We start from the raw sequence: 19,920 nt of genomic DNA, 5'->3' as shown, positions 1-19,920 counted from the left end.
TCCCAGCCTCAGGCAGTGGCTGTTGGGTGGGGGATAGAAGCCCTTCATGGGAGAGCTTGTAATGGCTAATAGTGCCCATCTTTATGTGGTGGGCTCTGACCAGATCTGCACATTCTGTTGGTGTGTCTTTCAGTGATCAGGAAGTCTACCTATAGACTTAGATACTAGTACAATCAATCACAAGGGCTTGTAGATGTCCTCCCTGCTGGCCTTTTCTCCAATTCTTTTCTTTCCTCAGGAATGCTGCCAAAAATTGTTGGAATACATCAGCTGCAAACATAGCTACCGCTTTTTTTTTTTAACTTTAAAAATATATATATTTTATTTATTTGACAAGAGAGAGAGAACGAGACAGAGAACACAAGCAGGGGGAGTGGGAGAGGGAGAAGCAGGCTTCCTGCTGGGCAGGGAGCCTGATGCGGGCGTCGATCCCAGGACCCTGGGATGATGACCTGAGCCAAAGGCCAACTGAGCCACCCAGGCGTTCCTAAACTATTGCTTCTAAACTAGAAAGCTTGCCAGTAGTAAGAGGTGAAACACTCAGATACAGAAGTGTGACTCAGATACAGTATTTACCAGGTGCCACAAACCATCCTAAGTTACATATATTAATAACTATATCATATTAATATATATTATATATTATAGATTGATAGTAATTTGTTGCTCATACTATTATTTCCATTTTGTGTTTGGGGAAACCAAGAGAGAGGTTAAGTAACTTGCCCAAAGTTAGTTTTTAAATGACAGTGCAGCTTTTTTAATCCAGGCATTGGGCTCCTGAGTTTGTATTAACTCCTAGTTTGCTGTGAAGATTAAAGGAGATAATTCATGTAATGTGCTCAGAATAATCTTTAACGCATAGAGAGTGCTCAACCATTTTGAGGCATCCTGAGTAGGACTTCAGTATGGGGCTCTGTGACAGACGAGATTTGACTCAATTAAGTACTTTCTTTCAAATGTCCAGTACTTTTGAATAAGCTTATTAAGATTTTTATTTTCCCAGAACAGAAATCTTTCAGCTTGCTTGGTAGGAATTAACCGTAGCTCAGTGGTGGGAAGGGGGTCAGTTAACACTATTAAATAGCCTTAAACCTATGGAGGTCAGAGAGGAGTCCAAGTTTCCTTGTGATGATATTGGAAGAGGTCCACATTCCTGGCATAGTTATTTTTCTGGCTACAAGTTAACTAGGGCACTTCCTTCTGGACCTCGAGATCTATAATTATCTAAACTGTACACAATCTTTGGTGCAGGCTAAGGAAAATTCTGTACTTGTTCTGTACCATCACAGACACTTTTTAGAAATGACCTCAGCTCTTGTCTCCTCCTTGGCTTGGCAGACATACAAACTGTCATTTTGCTCTGGCTTTGACCACTGTCAACTTGAGCTCTCGTCTCACCTTAATTCTGGATTTTTCTCAATGGGTATTATCCTATCTTGGCTCTGGGGTAGAAAAAGATGGATCATCTCTTTTCTCCAATGAGAGCTCCTCAGTACTATAGACCTTAGTATTAGAGCTGTTTCTATGAACATATTCCTAAATGAAGGTGACTACTATCTATGATAGAGTTTTTAAAGTTTGACAAACCAAAATCTGCTGGGAAAAGTAGCCAATACCTAGCCTGAATACTGCATTTCTTTAGAAAATGCCAGCTAGGAGAAAAGGCGTCTACTTCTGAGTTTGGAAAAGGTAAGCTAGGTTTAAGTGGCTTTTGGGACCATAGATGATCTTCATTAGGGTTGTGGGAATGGACCCACAAAGTTAGCATCCGTTCTTTCTTTAATGTCATAGTTATGCCTCACTGACCTGTAAAGGCCCAAACAAGGGATCTCTGGGCCGCCTAAAATGAGGAGCACCCTCCCTTCAGAAGACAATCTGCCAGAAGTCCCTGCCTAAAATTTCCACCCAGGGCTCTCCTAGATCACTTCATTTGCTAGAATGAAATGGAGAGAAAAGCAGAAAAAGGCCAGTAAAGATAAAATTAATTTATTTGCCCTCACAACTCCGTGGGCCGCACTGGGCCCCATAGTCCTATAAGCATGCCCTGCAGCTTTGGGCTGGGAGTCCAGTTCCCTGGAGTGCCTACTCCCTCGTCCAGAGCTGCCTTAATCCGGCTCCCTGCTGACCCCATCATCCTGCTCCCACATGCAAGAGGTGCTTAGGTCCACCTGCAGCCAACCCAGGCCTTCCTCTGGCAGTAAGGACAAGGCCTTGTGAGTTGGCTGTAGCACAGATCCATGTGGACCTGGGTGAGCAGGAGGGCAGGCGGGTTCAGTGCAGAGAGCCACTGTTCTGCTCTTCAAAGGCCATCTTGCCCAGGAGCTGGCTGTCCAACTCCACCCCACTCACAGGTAGCTGGAAGAAGTTCATTTCGGCTGCTAAGGCTGCCATGGCAGAAGGGTCCTGGCCAAACTGAGCTCGCAACATCATGTCCATTTTCTCCAGCCTCCTCTTGAGCCGCTTGGCTTCCCGCTCCCGGATGAGCCGGGCCTGCCTCTTCTCTGGGGTTTCATTGGCCCGCTTCAGCCTCATAGCCTCCCGATCCCGCTGTAGCCGGCGTGCCCGCTGCTCGTCTGTCTCCTGCATGCGCTGCAGGCGTTTGGCTTCACGGTCCCTCATGCGCCTTACTTCCCGCTCCTCTGGGGTCTCATTGTCCCGCCGACTTTTCTTGGCTGTGCGCTCTCGTTCCAGACGCTGTAGCCGTACTTCCAACGGCTCATTCTGTCGGCGTAGGGCCCACTTGCGAACGCTGGGGGTCTGTGCTTCCAGTAGCTTACGGTAGGCAGCACAATTGTTGCACACAAGCAGAATTCCAGCAGGGTACACGGGAGGGCTAAAGGCAATGTCCTTTCCCTCAGCACTGGAGGGACCCTCACTGTGGGCTGGGGGTAGGGATTCCATATTAAGTACTTCAGGGAGTTTCTCACTGGAATACAAAAATTTGGGTTGTTAGGGTCTCCTAGCAAGGCTCAGGTATACAGCTCTGACTTAATGCTGGTCCTACTAGGCCAGTTGCTCCAAGTTCACCACTAGGGGTCAGATTTGAGTACTTGGGAGACCTCTGACCTCCCCCACCTCATACCTTCTCTGGGCTTGGGTGGTCTACCACGTTTTAAAGCCCTCCCGGAGTTAGAGACTGAGCCACCTGCCAGATATCCCCCACAGATGTGCAGGGTTCATTCCAGCTGGCTGGTGGTGTTTCTAAGAGCTGTGCAGGGCAGTCCTACTGTGGAAATGGTGGTTCCTCTTGAGGTAGAGGCTGCCTTTAGGGGAGTTCACCCCTCCTGCCCTGGCCGATTCTGCATTGTATCCTAGGCAAACTTAACTAGGACACAATTCATACAGTTCCAGCCTTCCTGGGACACAGTACAGACTGTGTCCTCACATCAGGGGCCTTTTAGCTCCCTGTAACTTCTCTAAGCTTTATCATGAATGTTATTGGACTGCCCCCAACATCTTTGTAGATGAAAATATTACTCTAATAGGGAAAGAAATGAGAATTCATTTCCCTTTGGGGATATCTAATGGAACGGATTTATTTATTGGCTTCATTACTTGTATTTCCAGAGTCAGTCACCTTTGCATTACCTATCTCTAGGCTTTCTTTTCATTTGTGAAAGCAGAACCCACACCCAATAATCTGTTCCCAGAGCAAGAGGGTTAGGTGACCAGCTAACCTGTTAAACGTGGCATGGCTGGTAAAACGGGCTCCACACACAGCACAGTTAGACCTCTGGTCCTCCGAGTGGATTAGGAGATGACGACCCAAGGACCCCGGGGAGCTTAGGGCCCGGCCACAGACAGGACACATGTAGCTCTTGGCGCTCACCACTGCCGCAGTGTGCTGTAAAACAGAGCCTTCATCTGTCAGCTCAGGCTTCCTTTAAAGTAATCTACACCCACTTAGAAACTGCTCTCTGGTAAATGTTCCTTTTCCTTAGTCTCAGAACAAGGAATTTGCAACTATTCTCCCTGCTTAGCACCTGGAAAAGTAAGAGTCTCTTCTGTTAACGACCCTTTAGAAGGGCCAGGCCAATCCGATTATTGTTCAGATTTCATTACAGTTTTGACTATATTCTGGAACATGTAGCTGGCTTGTAAACAACAAAGCTCCAGAGCCAGAGCCCTCTTCAAAACCTGCAAAGAATTCATGGTTGGGATAATTTCTGTCTGTAGCCTCACACTGTGCAGGTACAGGTGCATATTAAGGGAGCAATGAAAGCCAAGTGTAAAAGCTGGCAAGGAAGACTGGTATCCAAAAGCATTTTGTCCTGCCTTTTCTTAAATCCTCTGAAAAACAATCTTCTAAAAGGCCTCCCTTCATGAACCAACTACGCAAAACCCAGGCTGCCATGTGTGCTAACGCCTTTCTAGTACAGATCACAAGGCAGAGGTGCTCTGCGACTGGATCAGAGAGCAGAGCACGAAAAGCTTGTGTTCTTCTGATCCCCTCATTTACACTTCTTCTAGTATAATAGAAACATTTATGTGAACTCATTTTTTCTTCTTTAAAACAAGGCCTCATTATTAACAGATGTTAGTTTCTATTTCACTATTTAAAATATGCATTGAAGCACCTGGGTGACTCAGTGGCTCAGGTCATGATCTCAGGGTTGTGAGATCAAACCCTGCACCCTGCACTGGGCTCCATGCTGGGTGTGGAGACTGCTTAGGATTCTCTCTCCCCCTCTGCCCCTGCTCCACCCACCCCTAATCGATACATAAACAAACAAAAGTGCATTAAGTAATTTGGAAAAAAAATATTTAATTTTCAGAGTGTGTCTGTCTGGGAACCCAGAACAGGTTTACCCAACACATTCCACTTATTCTTTAAAACATTCTGGGGACTAGAGTGGAGTCTTACTGGAAGCAGCAACCCAAGGTTCCCCTGGGAGCTGGAGGCAAAGGCTAAACCAGGTGCCGGCACCCGTGTTCTGGAGCGCGTGGCTCCCCAGCCCATACCTGGTACACATGAGCAATCAGCTGCTCCCGACTCCCACAGTCTAGCTGGCACAGGGGACACTGGCAAAGTCCAAGTAAAGGGTCAGAATTCAAGTTCCCTGTGACCTGCAAATCAACAAGTAGGCAATTCATTAAGACTGTTTACCACTCTTTGCCCTACCCCTACTTCTTTTAACAGGGTGTCCTGTTAAAAGGAATACAACCTGATATCACGTGTTATTCTTAGGTTCCCATTATGGACTGAAGGGAAAAGTAATAGGGAAAGGGAATCACATTTACTCCTATCTTTATTTTCCCCAAGGCTTCCTGCCCTGAGGACACAGGGCGGCCCTAAGAGAGCTGATCTATCCCCCACTCCCCACAGTAAACTCTGCAGAGAGAAGATTAGTTTTCCTCCTGCTGTGCTTCTTGCAGGAATCCTCAGGAAACACATTAGAGAGAAGTTGGCACCTCAGGTAACACTCTGACTTATATTTGCAGAGTACACTTCAGAAGTCGGCTGATAGTCTTGTAAAAGTGGATATTCTGTCTGGAAAGAAGTGGGGAAGCTGTACCTGGGTTAGTGATAGGTGGAAGGATAGGAAAGCTGGTGTGATGAGAGCTGTGTGTGGGGTTTAGGTAAATGGAGCTGTGAAGGAGGAAACTCTTTACATGAAGGCCTATGAGACTACCAGAGGCAAGATCGTTACTGTGAATCAAGCACATCAGAGCCAAGTAGAAGGGCTGGGGGTCCTGAATTCGGGAGCTGTTGTCACTTGCCTCGTGCTCTGCCACTTCATTCCCACCAACAGGCTGTTCCGTATTTTCTAACTCTTTTTCCACTTTGACCACCCCTCCATCTTCCTCTGATGTGTGGGAAGAGACTTCATCTTGTGTGGTCTCCTCTTCATCACCCTCACTGTCACCTGGAACATACAAATTGGTCACTTGTTCTGATTTTTGCATGAATACATCTTGAGTTGCTTTCCATCTTAGAGTTTGTAGCTATAATGGAAAACATATTCAAGTCTTCCACAATGGAGTTTGTATCAATGTACAGTTGGTATAGTTGGGTACAAATCATGTTGGTAGAAGAGCTATAGCTATTGCTTATAATGCCATTTACATTAAAGAGAAAATCTCAGGCAAAATTGCATTAGACAACAGTTATTGGGCCCTGTACGTTATCCTAAAAATAATTCTTACACGATTCCAAACATCTCATACTTGAAATCACACCTCCCACGCACCTCACACCATGCTCATTCCCACAACACACGAACTCTGCCTTACCCACACTTCTCACTGATTCTATTACTTACTTTTCTCCATAACCCCCCTGGTACAGTTTTTCCAATGGCATCACATGTACTATTCTATTCTGAGTCCCACTAATCCTTTCTCTCTCAACAAACCCTAAGGCACACTTAAGAGAAAAACCAACAAATTTTTTTCTTCCTCTTTTCAAGAGATGTAGTAGTGATGTCACCTTATAGGGAAAGATTTGTTCAGTCCAGTGGAAAAAAGAGTACAGCAACCAACCTTAGGCCATTTGTTATGCTACCTGACTCAGGGTGTTCTTACTCTGCTAGTAACTCAGAATTCTAGGCTAAATAAATCCATTGTTTCTGTTGGTTCTCTGGATTATCTGACAGATAACTGACTGTATTAAGTAAAGGGAACAGGCCATTCTTTAGGATGAAATATACTTTCTTGTGACTAAAGTAAGAACTGAGTTTGTTTTCATTTAGGAGATAGGATGTGGCTATGGGGGGAGTGGTCTGCCTGTGACTGGGGGATCTGCAAGGTTTTTATGGGCTGATGTTTTCCCCTATTACTTATAAAATGGTAGGGGAAACATTAAAAAAAAAACACACACACACATTAAAAAAGGGAATTTCTAAAAGGGAAAAAAAGTTCTAGTACCTTGAAGATCACAAGAAGGAAGCCAAGTCTAGGTAAGCTGTGAGACTCCAGCCCCAACCCAACCACATTAAGATCCTGGATTCCTGGGCCTGACTATGAGCAAAAGAAATACAAGGTAGACTTTCACCTGTGAGACTCAGCTTTTCCCGCTAACAGCATTTCTTGTCTTCTTTCTACTACTACCTTGTATAATTCTGAAATCCACCAGCATCTGGGCAAAACTGATTACATTCCTTTTCTTCATAAGAAAATCTAACCAAATCATCTGCTAGTAGTTACATATGTCTCTATTAGATATTCTACTTGTTTGGGGGACTGGATTTGGGCCCTGTATGCCTTATTCCCTAGCCCAAAGCTTTCATCTGAATTCATCTAAATAATGAAGGACTGGAACAGATTAAATCATACCATATTTTCTCACCAGTTTATTTGGAATATTTGTAAACTTAGTCTAAGACAACATTGTATCAGACACATTACATGAGTGATGAAAAATTCCAAACATACCTCTCTACTAAAATGATTTTTACAAAATAAGTATGCCATCTAGAGGGACGATGCAGCTTTTCCAGAATGGAAGCCTATTAGACTTTATAGATGTTGCCATTCCTATCCTGTTACTCAAACGGGTAGCTCCCACAGGTTTTCTAGAAAACTTTGGTTCATTTTTCTTTGCTATTAGATGCTAAATTATTACTGTTTTTTTGTTGCTAAGTTATTACTTAGAGTGAAAACTGTAGTTCCTAGAAGGTGCTGAATTCTTTCCTTTTTTATTCTTCAATCCCAAATGTGGAGAAAAATTTAAAAATCTCACTCTGAATTGACAGTAATACCAACCAATATCAGATGGATGTGATTAGTAAAGTAAGGAGATCATTCTAGGAAATGTGTTTGTTCAGGCAGCTCACGGAACAGATGACCTGTGAGGCTCAGCAAGATACCAGCCACTGTCTTTCCATCTCTTTCCAGGGATTTACTTAGGACTTGGTGTGGGAAGACCTTGACTTTAACATTTTACTCCTTTTTAAAAATTCCATTAAAAAAAATTTTTTTTAAAGTAATCTCTGCACCCACTATGGGGCTCAAACTCACAGCTCCAAGATCAAGAGCTGTCTGTTCTACCGAGCCAGCCAGGTGCTCTGACTTTGACTTCAGCACTTCATATGATGCATAATCTCATTAGTAAGGAAATCCTCTTATATAACGTTATAATGAAATCTCAAGCAAAAATTTCATTAATGCCACTCTTACATTTTGTTAATTATGAGTAAATAGATTCTAGGAGACAGAGATTCTTTTCAACTGACCTAACTCAGGGACAGGTTGAGCACTAATAATCCCTACGCCCCTGTCTATCACAGTCATCACAAACCTATCTCTGTATGGTACTGCACCAAGTAAGCAGTCCATGAGTTAAAAAAAATATATAATACCAAACCTGTCCTCTCTCTGGACAAGCATATGCTCGTACACCTTAGAACATCTTTGGGAACACTGAGGATCCACAAATCTTCTTCTTCATATCTTCCTCCCAACCCCCATGCACAATCCCCAGAGCACACACACTCTGATAATTCTTCTCCCATTGCCCTGAGTCATTACCAGAAGGTGCAGAACTCACTGCTACTGGAGTCCTGATCTCTTAGTTGTTGGATAGCTTGTCGCTGACTGCCAAGTTCTCCAGGAAAATCAGTTTTCATCATCGCCTGGCGGGCTTGCTCTTCTAGCCCAGCAAATACTTGATCCCCTGGTGGTCACAAGGAAAAATAGTCAGGCCACCAGCTGGGCAGCATGTATCCCCAGGGAAGCTGGTTGAAAAGTCAGACCATTCAAAGGTAGGAGACAGGCAGGTACCCCATGGTGGGGTCATCCATCACTAAGTCAGCTTGCTGCCTCCTGGAGTTCTGGGCACCACTACTCTTCCCGGGCAGTAAGCCAGATGCTCTAGAAAGCATCACTTGCTTAAATCCTCCTAATCTTGACTCCTTTCAAAAGGTAATCAATTTCTACTTTACAAATTTAACTTCAGAATCTCAATTCCATTTATAACCTTCCATCAGGATTGGCGAGAGAGGCAGAGAGGCGAAGTGATAGGATGATAAAGATAGGGCAACAAATCTGGGCACAATCTCTGATTCTTAGTATACTAACACTATGGCCGTGGCTCAGTGTCTAGCTCTGACTACAAACAAGTGCTTCAACTAACCCTTACAATAACAATCTCTCTAATCTCATCTTCAGCCATCTTCTTTCCAAGACATGCTCTGGAAGTTCTTCCTTGACTCTACTTCTGTGTCTATCAGAATAAACCGCAAGCAAATCAACAACTAGCTGAATAGTAGATTAAAAGAACAAGTAATACATGAACGAATTTTTGCTGAGGAACAAACTCCCTGAAAGACAGCAACCAATTTGCAACAATATTTTATCAGTTTCCTTGGTCAACGTGGTCTGTTTTCTTTTTTCTTTTCTTGTAATGGAATATCCAAGAGCCCTGGACCTGTCCTTGATTATGCATTTACTTTCGATGAACTCTGCCTAGGATCTGTGTGGTTATTGAAGAGTTAACATTTAAGTGCTCTTTTATTTCCAAGAGGCCAAGCAGGAGAAAAGAGAATTGGGTTTCTCGAGGTTTCCATTATCTCAGTCAGAGTGGAAACTACAGTCCCCATTCTCCAGCCACCAAGAGAGACTAATAAAAAGCCCTAGTGAAATGTCTGACAATAGGCCAGGCGCTTTCTTAATGGAGAGAAAGGAAAGTAAACAGGCTCAGATTCCAAGACAGGATACAATGAGGTAGGAGAAATGGTCAGTTGACCTGTGCTATAAGTCCTTGGGCAATCTGACATGAAGTAGGCTTCATGTGATTCACTTTAGGCATTTGTTCTGCAAAAATTCAGTGAGCATCCATATGCTAAGTGTTAAACACTAATAATTACTATTTGGCATGTCCTAGTTCCAGGCTCTATGTTAAGTGCTTTATAATTTCTATCTTAAAGATTCTCTGCAAAACTCTATGTGTTAGGTATTCTTCCTACCCATACTTTACTTAAGAGAAAACTCAGGTTTATAGGAAAGCAAAGTATTTGAACCGAGGTCTGTACAGCTCTAAAATCCTTATTTTAAACTGCTTTCAAGCAGAGATGTGGGGTTAGATAGTTCATCAGAGTGATTTTGCTGAAAACAAACACTTATCTCTGTGAGAAGAATGGTTCTGATCATAGCGATAATGTTACCTTTGTATCATAAGAATCTGATGCTACACCTCAAATACCAAAGTAACATTCTCAGGGCCAGTAATTGACAAAGAGACCTATCATTTTGATGGTTCTGATACCCTATGATAAGTTACCATGCTGGGGCTACTCTGATCAATACTGTGAGTGGGAGTAGAGGTGTTGAGGGTTCAAGTGAACTTCTAGCCACAAAGCCCTCCAGTAAAAGAAAAATAAGCAGCTTTAAGTCCATTTTTAAAATATCACAATCACAAACTGGGTATAAATTACTGCTAGAGAAGGCAAACAGTGAATTCTATTATAGCACCTCCTCACTCTTTTTGCAGAAGGAAAATACTTTTCTTCATGGTGGTTGTACTGTAACCACAAGACCGTGGTCAAGTGGACTGTTACTGAATTCTTCTGGATAGATGCATGCTTCCGGACATGGAAACTATGGGCAGAAATGGCCCTAAGGGATATATTATATACCAGCAGATAATTATCAAGGGGCAGACCATTCTCATCAGTGACACTTCTCATCTCTAAAGAAACCTACTCGGAAACAAACTAGGTTTATAACATACGAAGAATACTTATTTCCCCCCTTAATTACCAAGGGTAATTACCATTGGATTAGTGAAAGGGCATCTAAAAGGATGACTTTCCAGATCAACTAGGAATTCAGTTTAGACCCATAAACTTGAGCTCAACATTTTTGTCTATTTATGTTGTCTAATATTTAGGCCTTCACAGAACAGAGAAGAATCTATCTAGAAGATGTCCCTGTCTAGGACTTTTGCTGGCAATCTCACTTAGGATTGTTGGAATGAATTAATTGTTATTCCTTTTTGGCTGTTTGGAAAGAAAAACTGTGCTCTTCTATTTGGTTCTATTCCTGACTTACAAAGGCCAATGGAAACTTTATTCCTTAGGGCTATTCCTATCAATATAAAGCAAAATATATAAAAATTATTAGAAAAGTGATTTTGGCTTATCTCATAGGAGAAGGTAAATGAATGATCCTCCAGTAGTCACTATTTACCTAAGCTCTAAATCCCACTCTCCAGAATTATCCTTTCATAAAAAGATAGTGATACCTTTTACTTACCTAAAAGTATGTCATAATAACTCAAGTCAAATGTGATCCATAGAGATACAGGTGCTTAAGAAGTGTTACATAACTGCCTGCTTTTATAATGCTGAATTATTATTTCCTTCTATCTTGAGACTATTGGAGTAGGTTAAAAAAACCCTCAGGTCCCTAGATATTAATGTAGGGCAACCATCTTATTTAACATGGGTATTTATTTGTCTATTAATAGTTGAGAACAAGTCGTCTAAGCTCTACAGTAAAAATGAAGGTGCGAGCTCTCTCTTTTTTGGCGGAGGGGGGTGGTACGAAATCAAAATACTGTTTGATTTGGCTAAGGTTTTTCAGACCAGACAAGAACAAGGCCATTCTAGCAAGTTTGGAGAACAGACGAGAAGCCTGGGATGAAAGTTACTAGAAAGGCAAAGATTTACAATTCTCTGTATTGAGTCCTTGGTGCAATTAAATAAATGCCAATTTCTGGCTGACTAAAATAAAGTGAAGCAAAGCAGCTAAAAAAAAAATTCTAAGAGAGCAGATGTCAAATTCAGAAAAAATGAGCTAATCTTGGGAATGAGGAGCTTAGGATTCCATTCCAGCTGACAGTCTCTAAAACCCAAGGTACTACCACATGCTGGGAACACAGCCATTTACCTCACAAGGATGCTGACAGAACGAACAAGGACATAACAAGTTGTGCTTTTTGGAAGAGAAGGGACTTTAAAGGCTTTTTTCCCTACTTGTCTGTAAAAGCCGAGAAGATTTTACTGAAGTTCACAGTTTTTAGCTTTGTTTGTACTTTGCAATCTGAAAACAAAAGTGTCTTAAAAAGTTTTTCTTAAGGAAAAAAAAAAGTTTTCCTTTTCTTAGTGGTTTGCTTGGCATAAACACACCAAATGAGAGTGTACAAGGGACTCTATTTTCAACCTCTCTAGAAACAGCTGACAGAAACTTGTACTCAGAAGGAGGTGAGATGAGGAAGGTCTAATAGTTTCTCTGAGACTAACAATTCTGGGCTTTTATTCAGAAAGCTCTGTGTCAAATCTGTTAATGAACTGAACAAACTATACACGAGTACGCCTGGATGTTTCTGGGGAAAGGAGAAATCATGACAGTAATTTAGATAAGCCGAGTAACTGCCAGCGCAGCCTGCCCATTGGCTTCTAAGGTGGATCTGACAAATGCTGTCACGCTACAGCAGTAGGATTCTTAATACATCCTTTGAGGCGGGCTTTGAGCTTCATGCCACACAATCTCCTTCCCAGAAGGCAGATGTAATGGAGCTCAGCCATTACTCTACTCAAGTGCCGACTGGCTTTAACATTTCAGCAAAGCTTGTGCAGACATTCTCGCCTTCCAGACCTTGAGTCCATTCCATTTACTTTAAATAGACGAGCAGCATTAAATTCAATACATTCGAATGGTTCAATTTCACTGCAAGGAAATAGGAGACTCCAGTGGCCAGAAGACTGAAATTACCTATTCCTACTTGCCGTTATTGTCCTGGGCAATGAGAAGATGCCCTTTTGAAAAAGGTAGGATTGGCTTCAGTCCCTGCATAGTCATTAGGTAGAAAGTCCGGAGACACCAGCAAACCTCAGTGTCTTTTCTTCTTTAGTCAGGCTTAGTCCATTACCTGAGAAGCCTCCACGGTTCCCTACCCAAATGCATCACAGCCCTTCCCTGGGGGTCTGCTTTTGCAGGTGAACATTTCTGTTCACAGCCCTCTAATGGTCCCCAGCACAGAGCCCGCACAGTTCTACCCACTCTGCCACAATACGCTGTTCACACATTCTGGAAATGGTATTTCTGCCATTGTGTATGTATGATACTCTCTTCTCCATGGTCTGTGTGTCCCTCTGTTTTCTGACCTAATGCCAGCTCATCCTGCATTCAGCTACGGTGGGAACAGAGTCAGCGGTCAGATGTAAGCTCTGTGGACACAGGCACGGACCATATGGGCCTTCACTGGCTTCCCCTGGCCTTATCACAATCATGCCATCATCTCCGCCAGCTACTCGCCTTAAATCTAACCAAGTCTTTTTGGACAGGTGCTTTTACAGGTAAATGCCCAACTCCTGTGACAGCCTTATTTGTGAACACCTCATCTCTACTAAAAGTACCTTTCCTGCCCTGCCTTCTTGGGGTCACATCTGTGTCTTTTATTAATACTCATTTTCAACCAGAGAGAAGACTATCTTCCTAAACCTCTGGGTTGGATTACCTGGGCTAGAGATACTGCTCTTAACAGTCCTCACATTCAGGCCTACCACATTTCCACTGTTTTAGCAGCAATTTCTAAACCCTGCCTAAACCACTCATTCATCTTTGTATTAAGCAGACTTCCACTGCCACCTATTCCAGAATATACTCCTAGAAATATCAGAGTTGTTCTCTTAAAAAACCTTCCCAAGACTTAAGTTGAAGAATTATTGTATATGGAGGTCTGCCACCCTAATCTCATTAACCCATACAATGTTGAAGTCCTCCTACTTCCTCTGTTCGCACTGTTTCCTCTCTCTCTTGAAGTTACCCAATACGGTACATAGTACCTGACATCCAGTGTGTTTGTAATAAATTTTAATCCTCTTATCTTAAACTCCTTGACTAATGTATTCTCTCATATGTAGAGTTCTTTCCTCAAGAACAGGTTTTTACCTGTGGTAATCATGCCACTGAATTCTCTTCAGATGTTGCTGTACCTTATTTAGTCAGTCCTCCATAACAATAGGGTGCTATTTGGCTCTTTTTTAAACATTTGGGTCAGGATGCTCATCTGCCCAGATCATAGGAAACTGGTTAATTCCATCAAATCTGCACAGTTATATTGTTAAAGAGAAACTTTTGAATATCCTCTATTATAAGCAGTGCTAGAAGTAGAGAGGAATAGCAGGAAATATAAAAAGGACATAGTCTCTCTCTAGAATTCTGTAATCTAATTGATGAAATAAAACATACATATAAAACTGGTGAGAGGGGCGCCTGGGTGGCTCAGTGGGTTGGGCCGCTGCCTTCGGCTCGGGTCATGATCTCGGGGTCCTGGGATCGAGTCCCGCATCGGGCTCTCTGCTCGGCGGGGAGCCTGCTTCCTCCTCTCTCTCTCTGCCTACCTCTCTGCCTACTTGTGATCTCTGTCTGTCAAGTAAATAAATAAATAAATCTTTAAAACTGGTGAGAAACAATGCAAGGCAATAATGCATACCTGGTTTTCCTGTTACTAGTCTTTCTCTCATGTGATCCATCCCATATTCTGCTTCATAGTCCCTAAAACACTACATTCTAAATGTCAATCCACATGCTCTGCTTGAAAACCTTCAGTACCTCCCTATAGTCCACGGTATATAGTATGAACTTGGACTGGTCTTCAGGCCTCTACAATCTAGAATTTAACATCTCCAACCTCATCTTGTGTCCTGTGACATCCAGATAAATAAAACTTCTGCTTCATACAAAGTCTCCTTATCGCCTGAACATATGCATCCCTCCTTTTTTTTTTTTTTTTAAGATTATATTTATTTATTTTAGAGAAAGAGAGACACAGGGAACACAAGTGCAAGTGGAGGGAGGGGCAGAGGGGGGGGAGAGAGAATTCCAAGCAGACTCCAAGCTGAGCATGGAGCCCAATGTAGGGCTCAATCTCACGACCGAAGATCACAACCCAAGCCAAAATCAAGAGTCAGACGCTTAGCCCACTGAGCTACCCAGGCATCCCTGTGCATTCCCCCTTATATCTTCGCTTACATGATTTCCCCTACTGATTTTATCTCTTCCTTCTTCTTCTTCTTTTTTTTTTTAAATCCATTTCCTACCTTCTAAGGCCCAGTTCAAGTTCATAGTTTAGGGCCTCTTCCATGAAGCATTCCCTCCTTCCTCAGTCCATGGAACTCTCTCCCTCTTCTTAACTTCTGTTGTACACACAGTCTACAGCACCCCTATATGGCACTCAGCATATACTACCTTGTGTTTTTAGATATTATTTTATGTATCTGTAGCTACATTATAGCCTTATATATCCTTACATTGTTTTATAGCCCTGGCATCTAGCACAAGGCTTTGTACAGATATCCTATAAATGTTTATTAATATGATCAAGTATACCTACTAAAACAGGTTTCTAACACCTCCAGCAACCACATTTTAAAATCTTGTTCAAACTCTTTAACCCTATTTTCCTTCACAAACTAGTGTGAGCCTTTCACCTAAATTCAGATGACTCTCTCATTTCAACCCTTAATGTACCCAGGTTCCAGAAGACAAAACCCAGTACTCACAGTGAACTTTATTCGGATTTGTCTGTTTCCGACGGGACATGTTTCCCTGATCTGAGAGCTCTGGCCTTTCCCAGTTTCACAACTGGATATGTTACTACCTCCTTGCAGGATGCTGACCTATAATAAAAAGGATATTGTTAGCACATGTCATTTCTGCCAGAAATTAGACAAAATTAAAGATAAAAGAAGACTTTAAAAAATAGTTATTAAGCATATAAAACTCACCAGTTATAAATAATAGAATTTTAAAAAGAAAGAAATGAATAGGTCTCTAGCACAACATCAAGATCCCAAGAAGTTGGAGAGGAGACTCCTTCAAAGGATTTAGAGAATTTCACTCTAAATCTATCTGTGGAATCCAGAATACTATTAAGTGATCATGATCAAGGTCAGAGGATAGAAAAGGAAGCAAAAAACTCAGGCAAACAGCTTCAGAAGCACTGCAGGCTCAAAGGGATAACCCCTGTGAATGCAAAAGGAAGCAAAAGGGGGTGGCAGCTCACGTATTACACGCCCACTGGAAGTCAGGCCCTGCAATCTGCACAAATGGGAGCCTCCAGATTTTTTTTTTCCCAAAGTTATCTTGTCTGGAGGTGACAAAGCATCCCATCCCTGTGATACAGGAAATGTCTCAAAATTTTAGGCATCTATTAATGAGATCAACATGGAAAATAGAGCCTTTATCTAGTGGGGTATGCACAGCACTGAGCACTGTGGATGACAGGGCACTAGAACAATTAAGCTTCCAATGTTGAAGATGAGCTCTCACCAGAACAGCCAGATGCCATCCACACTGTTGCTAATTCAACACCTCAGTGTAGAACATCAATCTGGCCCCGCTCACATGCTTTGGAGTGACGGTCAAATTTAATAACTTTAGTGCCTCCTTTCAATTCAGCCTCTATGTAGCAAGACATCAGTGGGAAGAACAAAGAGAAAAGCTCCCCAATTGAGAAGTGCTGCAGAGACCTGCATCTGCTTCCCTGAAATTGGAGGGAACAGATACCTAAGCCTGGAGGTTCCTGGTTAGTTTATAAGAAAGACTTTCCCAGCAGTAAGTGTTGTTAGAGAGTCTGAAATGGATTAGTAGTGAAAACTGTGAAATTTTCTATGAAAGCACAGTGAATAAACAGATTAAAAAGAGAGACTGTCTTTCCTACCAAAGATAAGAATATGGATCTGATCACCCTCTAAGTTTTCTTTCAGTCCCTGCATTTTCAAACTGTACTTAACATTGAATAAACAAGTAGTTCAATGCCTTACAAGGCCTTATGAGAGGCACTGCTAACTATACTTTGCACTGCAGTTACTTAAGACTCATCTCCAGTTATGCCAACTAACTCCTCAGTGTAGCTAGAAAGGATCTCAGACCTGTAATCAGATCCTGCCTCCCCTTACCAAAAGAAGAAAGAAACCGCAAATGGCAAAGACAGGCCTCCACAGGAAGTGGCAAAGGAAGCAGCTTTCGGGCAGTCTTCTATCATATCTGCATATCAAACATAGTTCTTTTTCAGACCTTAAATTAAACAACAACAACAACAAAAAACAACCAACAACCCCAACTCCAAATGCATACAGTATAAATCAATGTTAACTGGTTAAAGGGCAGTATGTATTTGTGTTCTAAGTTTTGTTTTCCTAGGTCATTTCTTTCTAATCAAGTAGTTACTTTATTAATGGAAGCAATGAAGGCATATTCACTTTGGGTCTTTTCCTATAACTCTGTGGAATCACAAAGTAGAAAGTTGAATAAAATGCAGGTTGTCTATCATTTTTTCCTAAAATTTGCAGAGCTACGCCTATTATGTAAGGGAAAAAATGAAATATTAACTAATCTTTAAATTTTCTCTCTTCATCAAGATTAGAAATTGAAACTGTAAGATAAAAGTAATGACGATCCTTCCGAATGAAGACCAAATAACTTGAGACAGGCTCAATTCAGATCATCTTGGTGAGGCAACAGTTCAATACTAAAGCTACAAGTCAGAAACACAGATGAGTATCTGCATATTTAAATAGGCAGTGTCCACTCCACTTCACAATCCTCCTAGTGGCCGAATGGGGAACTGACCAGATGGTACCCAATGGGACTTCACACCTGAAGGATTAAGGGGAAAAACAGTAAAACACCCCTTCCTCCCTCAAAAAAAGAAAGTCCGTGGAGTCGTGGACTCTAGAAAATAAAAAAACAGAAAGTACACACACACATAAACAGCAATGTAAGTGCATTCTTGACACTACAGCAAGATCTCAGAAGTTAGACAACAGTTTTATAGGCAGTAAAAGCTAAAATTCATAGACACATTGCCTTAAAGATCACGCATTCAGTTTTACTTTTAACACTGCCTCAGCTCCCAAACCCGAATCTAAAACCAACACAAAAATGTAAATGGAGAGCCGCCTGAACATCACCATCTGGAAGAAAAAACGGGACAGGAAGAAAGGTAAACAGTGAGATTCAGGTTTACAAGGGGTTCTATATAAAAAGGAAGGAAGCTTTGTCTTTCGACCGAGGTTATGAGTCCTTTGGAGGGGGGCCAACATCTCCCCTTAACATTATCCCTGCTCTCCCACAGGTGTTAGGTTGCAGCTTCCAGAACACACCACCGACTTGAGCATGAAAAAAAAAAAAAAAGGTGAAATCCAATCTTTAAAAAAAGAGGGTGCACTCCCACCTCCAGCTCTGGTGCCGTTCCCACGGAGCAAAGTAAACTCGCCTGAATCCCAGTGATTTTTATCTGCCAAAAGGGAAAGGACAAGAAAGCCGGTCACGTAGCTGCCTCACTGACCCTGTTCCCACTTTCTTTGGTCTGGAGCATGTGTACCGAGATGGTCCTTTTGGCTGCTTCAAGCATGAGCACAGGTAGATTCCCAGGAATTATCGACAAAAGCCAGAGGTCTTCCGAGGCGGCTCAGACAAACCCTCAGACGACACAGTCTTCTCAGAAATCTAAATTTAGAAGCCGTTCTGCGAGACCGCGACGCTGGACTGACACCCGGGTCTGCACTCCCACGCCCATCCTCCCCCTCCCCCGGCTCCACCCCAGCCTGTCAGACGCCGGGGCCGCCCCGGCTGTGCCCGGCCCTGCCCGACCTGGGCCCACCGCGGGAGGGCGGCGGCGCGGACGCCCCTCCCGCGCCCGAGACCGCCAGAGGGACTGAAAGAGGAACGGCCGGTGGGGAGCCAGCCGGGTCCGGCCTCGTCTCCGAAACCCGGCGCTGGGCGAGCGTCCGCGCCTGGGCTGCTCCCGCCCCCCCGGCCAGAGCAAGCCGGAGCCCCCTCCCCAGACACAGACAAAAGGACCGACAGCCGGCAACAAGAGGGAGGGCGAGGAGCCCCTGCATCCTCAGCCTAACCCAGGAGGGGAAGGAGACGGGGTTCTTTTTACCCGGCGCCTCGGCGCTCTGCGGCGCTCCGCGTCCGTGGGCCCCGCCTCCGGACAGACGGACCGCCGGACAATGGGCCCCGGACCGCAGCTCGGACTGGCCGGGCCGGGGCTCTCCGGGACTGAGCCCCGGCAGGCGGAGGGCGGCTTCGAGCCAAGCCGGTGGCGGGGAGCCGAGGGGCGGCGCTGCAGACGGACAAAGCCAACGGCAGACAGACAGACGGAGGGGGAAAAGATGGCGACGCGGGCGGCGGGAGCGCGCTGGTCGCGCACCCGCAGCCAGTGAGGCGCGTGCACGAGCCTCTCCTCTCTCCCTCCCCCCTTCTCAGGGCTGGTCCCCCTCCCCGCTCCTCAGGCGCGCGCCCGGTGGCGTGGGCGGGGCTTGAGGGGAGAGGGGGGTCTGGGGAGGCGGGACTTAAGGGAGCATCCAATCACAGACGTGTGAGGGGGGGGCCTCGCCTCCATCCTCGCGCCCCGGGGACCACGCAGCTTCGCCTCCTCTTCGGTCTTTCTTCATCCAGGTTAGCCCCTCGGCTCCCCTATCCTTTCCTGGACCTGAAAGTCACCTCCGATACTGTTTCGTTTTTTTTTTACCCCACCGTTGAGTTTAGCCACAAAACCCACATCCCCCAACCACAGCTCCACCGCAGGCTCCCCCTCGCCTTAGCTCAACCTTAGTCTCTCCCCCAACCCAAACCCTCTTCCCTTGGTTCCCCCTACAATTCGCGGTTTTTTCGACCCCCAAGGCATTTAATGTGACCGAGACCTAGGGGCCACGGACCTTTGTGGGAGGGGCCAAGTTCTGCTGTCAGAATCTCAGAAGAGAAAAATCTTTACATTTCTTTTAGGCGTTTAAGTCTCCAGCATGATCGTTAACTAGTGAAATAACAGTAGCTGTAGACCTAGGGGCGTAAGATACAGAGCAGAGTAACTTTGGCACGGTTGTCACTTAAGGGACATTTGGGGCAATTGAAAGTGGTTAGACTCATTTCCTCCTTCCCTTGTCATCATCCCTATTTCCTCACTGCTTTTCCTTTCCCTCCTTTTATTCTGTCTTCTTGTGGAATGCCTAAGACTGCCTCTAA

At 43.9% G+C, this 19,920-nt stretch overlaps 1 protein-coding gene across 9 annotated transcripts; it reads right to left on the bottom strand.

Annotated features, from left to right (window-relative positions):
• Positions 1–953: 953 nt before the first annotated feature.
• ZNF821 (zinc finger protein 821) lies at positions 954–18,951 on the bottom strand. Of its 9 annotated transcripts, none has more exons than XM_032323307.1 (9): positions 18,839–18,938; positions 18,125–18,187; positions 16,848–16,935; positions 15,450–15,566; positions 8,492–8,617; positions 5,725–5,870; positions 4,966–5,070; positions 3,681–3,847; positions 954–2,929 (listed from the first exon to the last, which is right to left on the bottom strand). In XM_032323307.1, exons 4-9 carry the CDS (start codon positions 15,487–15,489, stop codon positions 2,275–2,277), a joined length of 1,239 nt encoding a protein of 412 aa, XP_032179198.1. In that variant the 5' UTR covers positions 15,490–15,566; positions 16,848–16,935; positions 18,125–18,187; positions 18,839–18,938; the 3' UTR covers positions 954–2,274. The 9 variants fall into 9 exon arrangements, with proteins under 9 accessions (XP_032179198.1, XP_032179197.1, XP_032179203.1 ...); XM_032323306.1 differs by lacking the exon at positions 18,839–18,938 and adding an exon at positions 18,275–18,364; XM_032323312.1 differs by lacking the exon at positions 16,848–16,935.
• Positions 18,952–19,920: the final 969 nt, after the last annotated feature.

The sequence above is a fragment of the Mustela erminea genome, chromosome 19 (assembly GCF_009829155.1).
Source record: "Mustela erminea isolate mMusErm1 chromosome 19, mMusErm1.Pri, whole genome shotgun sequence".
Classification (NCBI taxonomy): Eukaryota; Metazoa; Chordata; class Mammalia; order Carnivora; family Mustelidae; genus Mustela; species Mustela erminea.
The sequence above is the reverse complement of the archived record's forward strand: the minus strand, read 5'-3'. Positions and strand labels throughout refer to the sequence as shown.

Bases quoted from the DNA above. Each gene is read 5' to 3' on its own strand.
- ZNF821 (XM_032323313.1), bottom strand. From the start codon at position 15,489: ATGTCCCGTCGGAAACAGACAAATCCGAATAAAGTTCACT. The intron at 8,618-15,449 runs GTGAGTACTGGG...TGTGACCACCAG, and splicing joins AAATCCGAATAAAGTTCACT to GGGATCAAGTATTTGCTGGG. The intron at 2,930-3,680 runs GTTAGCTGGTCA...TTTGTATTCCAG, and splicing joins AGCCATGCCACGTTTAACAG to TGAGAAACTCCCTGAAGTAC.